The sequence below is a fragment of the Asparagus officinalis genome, chromosome 8 (assembly GCF_001876935.1).
Source record: "Asparagus officinalis chromosome 8, Aspof.V1, whole genome shotgun sequence".
NCBI lineage: Eukaryota > Viridiplantae > Streptophyta > Magnoliopsida > Asparagales > Asparagaceae > Asparagus > Asparagus officinalis.
In genome coordinates, this window is record NC_033801.1 from 17,399,655 (window position 1) to 17,405,618 (window position 5,964).

Here is a 5,964-nt window from a genome sequence, read left to right on the forward strand (position 1 = left end):
CCCCCCCCCCCTTTCATCCCACTCCTCAAACCATCGACGCCGGACCACGACCACCGCCCAAGGACACTCCGACACCATCGCCTGCCGCCGACCAAGCGCCCTCCGACCACCGCCGCCGCCGACCAAGCGCGCTCCGACCGCCGCCCGACGATCAAGGTAAATGTGGTTTTTTTTTTTTGATTAGCCATGAAATTTCAGATTTGGGAATCGATTTGGGTAGAGATTTGGGAATTATGGTTGAGATTTGGGAATGGATTTAATTGAGATTTGGGATTAAAGTTGAAATTTGGGAATGTATTTAGTTGATATTAGGGAATTAGGGTTTAGTCATGAATAATGTGATTAGGGTTTAGACATGAATAATGTGATTTGATATTAGGGTTTAACCATAATTTAGACATGAATAATATGATTTGGGATTAGAGAATTTAGCAATTATTTGCTTTGTAGTTGAGATTAGGGTTTTAAATTTGACTTTAAATTAAGATTAATATTTACAGTTATAATAGATTATTTACATATGATGGACTGTTGATTTTCAGCTTCGATGGCAAACTCTATACCCATTATTTGCTCCTTTAATGGGAGCCTCGGCGTCGGATTGAATAGTATGCCGATGTATGAGGGAGGTTCTAGGAAAATATTTATGTTATCCAAGTCATTAAATTTTGATGGAATGATGAATGAAATATACAGAGTTACGAAAATTAATAAAGCATGGTATGCAATTAAAGTGTTCTTCAATTGTCCGATAAATGAGAGTAGAACTATTGCTGTGGCGATTACCGACGATGAGGAATTGAATGACATGAAACAATTAGTGGAGAAGCAAGTGTCAGTTGAGTTGTTCATTGAGAAGTATCCGATTCAAGAATTTGCCCAAGTTTCACGACCACAAGGAGAGTTTTCTCGGATGATGGACTTAGACAATGAGTCGAGTGGTTTTATGACATCTCCAAGTCAAGAGCCATGGTGTTAACTACAACATTTAAGTGGGCATTCTCTTGGTGGGACGTCAAGTACTATATTTAACGATGCATCGGGCTATGTTACGGGTGATCTACCGGCCGGATCAATTGTAGAAGAAGAAGTAAATGATGACTCAGAAGATATTGAAGAAGAAGACGTGCAAATTGATAGCATGCATGTGGCAGTTGGAATCGATAATGATTCTCGTTTGATGGATCAATTTAATGTTAACAATGATTATGTGGAAGTTGAAGATCCGTTGCCCGACGAGTTTCATAATGAATATTGGATAAATACTTCGCAAGCTGAATTTGTTGATGTTGGTCCAAACTTTCAACGGCCTGAAGACTTCACTTTTAAAAAAGGGGACCTATTCGAGAGCAAGGAAGCATTGATCTTTGCGGTGCGAGAATGGTCTATAAAAAATCAGGTCAAATTTAAGCCTGTAAAAACTAATACAACCAACTACTATGTAAAATGTTATTTCAACGAGAAGAATGAAGTAGAGCACTAATACAACCAACTACTATGTAAAATGTTATTTCAACGAGAAGAATGAAGTAGAGCATGCAAATGAGCAAGATGAGAGAAACAGGAAATGTCCTTGGTTGCTAAATGCCGCTGTGAGGAAATCAACAAATGGCCAATTTGTAATATCTAGATATTGCGGGCTTCATACATGTTGCAATCCGTCGGTGGACGTCGATCTAGATATTGCGGGCTTCATACATGTTGCAATCCGTCGGTGGACGTCGATCATTATTCTGCATCTTCCTCTTATATATGTAAGCTAATTATGCCTGAAGTTAGAGCTGAACTTGATCTAAATGCAAGTTAGATATTTCAAAGGGTGTATGATATGCGAGGCATTAAGATATCTAAATATAAGGCATATGATGCAAGGAGGAAAGCGTTGTCGAAAATATTTGGAGATTGGGAAAAATCTTATGAATTACTTCCACAGTATCTCGAAGCTATCAAGCGAAATAATCCGGGTACTGAATATGAAATATTGTCTGAAGAGATTGCACCGGGGATGGAGAGGTTCACTCGAGTATTTTGGGCATTTGGTCCGGCTATTAAGGGCTTCACTTTTTGTCGTCCGTTATTGAGCATTAACGGTACACATCTATATGACAAGTACAAAGGCGTGCTTCTTGTGGCGACCGGTGTAGATGCAAATGGCGGTTTATTTCCTCTAGCATTTGCAGTTGTGGAGGTAGAGGATACTTCTAGTTGGAAGTGGTTCTTTGAACTTATATACAAGTGGATTCCTAGTGTCCGTGCGCCCAGATTAATTACTTTTATCTCAGATAGGATGAAAGGAATTATAAGGGCATTACATGAGGGTTTTGGTGCACCACATCACCATCGATATTGTTTGAGGCATATAAGAGATAATTTTAAGAAAAAACACGGTGAGATTAATTTGCAAAATCTTTTGTGGCAAGCTGGGTGTGCAACCGATACATTAGTGTATGAACATTGTAGAGAGAAGATCAAGTCTTTGTCATTAGATGCACATAATTGGATTGAACATAACTTGAAGCCTCAATTCGAGCATCGATGGGCATTATGTAAGGATGAGGGTGTGCGGTTTTGCATGATGACAACTAATTGCTCCGAGAGCTTTAACGGCGTTCTTAAAGGAGCACGAGCTATGCCAATACAATCATTGGTTGCAAGAACGTTCTATAGGCTAAACTCATACTTCAACAAAAGGCGTGAGGACGGTGTAGACTGGACAACGCGTTACACACCAAAGAATGAGTCTATTTTGCATAGAAGAATTGAGGCGGCAAGATTATGTCAAATTACTGTATTCAATGACAATGAATGGCAGGTACAGGATTATGACGGTATCTACACCGTTAAACTGTTTGATGTTGATTGCACTTGCACATGTAACATACCACAACTTCAAAAAATACCTTGTGCACATGTTCTTGCGGCTTCCTCCAATCAGCCGGGTGGTGCGAGAATTCCATATAATCGGTATTGTTCACCATGGTATTCAACAATTCATTACCGAAAGACATACAGTGAGAGTTTTCATCCACCCGATGATAGTTGGTATTGGCCTGAATATACTGGATCACGGCTAATTCCACCTCAATACAAGAGACAAGCAGGTCGACCACGATCTGTACGAATTAGGGGAACCATAGATCAAGGACGAGAAGGAATTGTCAAGCATAAAAAATGTAGTCTTTGCAAACAACCGGGACATACTCGACCTCGTTGTCCAGCTAGACTCAATAGATAGCAATTAATTGGTAATAATTGACATATTCAAATTGTGATTTATTTTAATGTAGACAATATAATTAGTCGTGGATCGGTTATTGATATGTTATAATTGTATGTGCAGGTATATACACCATGGAGCCTGGACCGACGAGTGATGAGGTCCTATATGACCAGCCTCGACACCGTTCACATGTTATATCCTTTACAGAGGTAACTAAGTTTCGTATAATTTCAATATTGTATTCTTATAATATTGTATTCTTATATATTCATTTGCTTTACAGAGAGGCCCGGATATTGTTATGGTTAATCATAGCCTCAGCCATAGCCGTTGGCATCTAGAGGATGAGCGCATAATAGCAGCTGTAGGACGGGCCGACTTCTTGACATGTTCAAAGCTTCGTTGGATGAGGCTCGATTGGCCCCTACTCATCGCTTTAATAGATAGGTGGAGGCCGGAGACCAACACTTTCCACTTTCGAATGGGAGAGTCTACTATTATGCTACAGGATGTAGCTATGATACTTGGTCTCCGCATAGATGGTCCGTGCGTTACCGGCAGCGATAGACATTTTTGGCCGGACAAGTGTGAGGAGTTGTTAGGTGTAGCTCCAGAGTCAATGCCTGGAGGAAATATTAAATTGAAGTGGCTAAAAAATACATTCTCGGTACCGTTGCCTTTTGATGCGCCGCAAATATTGATTGAGCAACATGCACGTGCATACATTATGCACATGATCGGTTCAATATTATTTCCAGATTCGAGTAAAGATAAAGTGCATGCCAGGTATCATTTTTATCAGTATTTACAATTATGTCTGTTGATTTAGCTTATTTTGATAACAGAGTCAATGTTGTGAAAATGCTAGGTGGTTACCACTTATCGGGGACTTGGACACATGTGGTGCGTTATTGTGGGGTAGTGCGGTTTTGGCGTACCTATATAGAGAGATGTCTAAGGTTGCATTCATGAAAAATAGTGACCTCAAAGGATGTCTCAGCTTACTGCAAGTATGGGCATGGGAGAGGCTGCATTTGAAGCCGAGACTATGCGTGAATTTACAATTAGACGGACAAATTCCACTAGGATGCAGGTATTATATTTTTTAACGTAGTAAATATAATTGTAGTTATTCATTTGGTACTGAATTTTGAAACTAACACAGATGGAATGTCCAAAAATGTTTTGACGAGACCCCGGCGAGACAGTTAGATTTCTACCGAAATGAGCTTGACCGCATGAAGATTTTTCAGGTATCATTTCTATAAAAACGAGTTTTTTCTTCTATATATCAACTTTCGTTTTAATGATATGCAACAATTATATGTAATACTCTGTAGATGGAATGGGAGCCCTACACCCCATTTCTCGATCATCTACCCCCGATATGCACAGAATACCCAGTTATATGGAGAGCCAGAGTTCCTCTAATATGTTTCGAGATAGTAGAAATGCATGTACCGGACCGCGTGCTTCGACAATTTGGTCTTGCACAACATGTTCCGCAATTTGTTGAAAAAATAGAGAGGAAGGCGAAGAAAGGAGGCCAACAAAAGGACTGGGCAGCTGAGCATCAAAATTATATACACAGATGGAATGATAGACATTTTTGTATTGTTGAGCAAATCGAGCCAACTCCCCAGGAATCAGATTACTACACTTGGTATTGGAGGATAACTAGAAGATGGATACTCCATGCGACCACATCCCCGGTTGAGTTGCAAAGAGGATATGTGCCTCGGGGTATAGATGAGAGAGAATTAGTAAGTATTTTTAAATTTATTTTAAGTTTATTTTTATTAGAATTTTTCAATATTGCTAAATTATGTTTTTTTAAAAATTTGCAGGTATCAGCAATAGATGATGTTCAAACCATTGCAAATAGTGGCTTGGAATTGGCTCGAGCAGGTAATATAGAATTAAATATAAAATTTACATATTGTAATTTGAATTTTAAAGTAATTTTTGCATTTCGGATTTTTTTGAATTATCTCTCGCAGGTACATATCCCGAAGCACAGAAACATGCATCAATATATCAGTCGATAATGCAGAGGCTTCACCAAGCCTTACATCGAACTCATGAAGACCTTCATGATGGACGAGAAGTACCTCAATTAGTATACACACGTCAACAACGACACAGACGAGGACGACGCAGAAACGACAATGAAGCTGGGCCTTCCCAACGTGTTGACGATGGAGCTGGACCGTCACAACCACAAACGCAACCGGATCATGAACTCATCGAAGGTCGGGATAGAGGAGGCCGAAGACAAAGGAGGAGGAGAAGAGTTCTTGGATGTATGTAAGCTAATTGGTATTGTTATATAAATTACAATCCTATTTTGATATGTACATTACAAACGTATTTCGGGACAATAGATGGTTTTTGGATTTGTAGCTGAGATTGTGGTGTGACTTATTAGATTTGTAAGTGGGTTTGTGGCGTGATTTGTTGGATTTGGATTCGTAAGTTTGTGGCGTGATTTGTTGGATTTGGATTCGTAAGTTTGTGGTGTATTTTATAATTTTTAGATTTGATATGTGTTTATACAGGGAATTGACATATGAGTTTGTACAGGGAATTGATATATATTTATGCAATGGTGTAATTTATGATTGTTGTATTTGAAATATGAGTTTGTACAGGGAATTATCCCGTAGCAGAAATACTTCAGTGAACGTGCAGGAAATGCACGGGACTGCTAGTCCCGTGCATTTCATTGCGCCCAGGAAGTGCAC

At 39.4% G+C, this 5,964-nt stretch overlaps 2 protein-coding genes across 2 annotated transcripts; both read left to right on the forward strand.

Annotated features, from left to right (window-relative positions):
* On the forward strand, positions 1,829 to 3,074 carry LOC109820934. The gene is made up of 2 exons (XM_020387131.1): positions 1,829 to 2,658; positions 2,813 to 3,074. Exons 1-2 carry the CDS (start codon positions 1,829 to 1,831, stop codon positions 3,072 to 3,074), a joined length of 1,092 nt encoding a protein of 363 aa, XP_020242720.1.
* Positions 4,156 to 5,684, forward strand: LOC109823024 (serine/threonine-protein phosphatase 7 long form homolog). The gene is made up of 5 exons (XM_020389340.1): positions 4,156 to 4,313; positions 4,386 to 4,473; positions 4,561 to 4,983; positions 5,068 to 5,128; positions 5,221 to 5,684. The coding sequence occupies exons 1-5, from the start codon at positions 4,171 to 4,173 to the stop codon at positions 5,529 to 5,531; spliced, it is 1,026 nt and encodes a 341-aa protein (XP_020244929.1). The 5' UTR covers positions 4,156 to 4,170; the 3' UTR covers positions 5,532 to 5,684.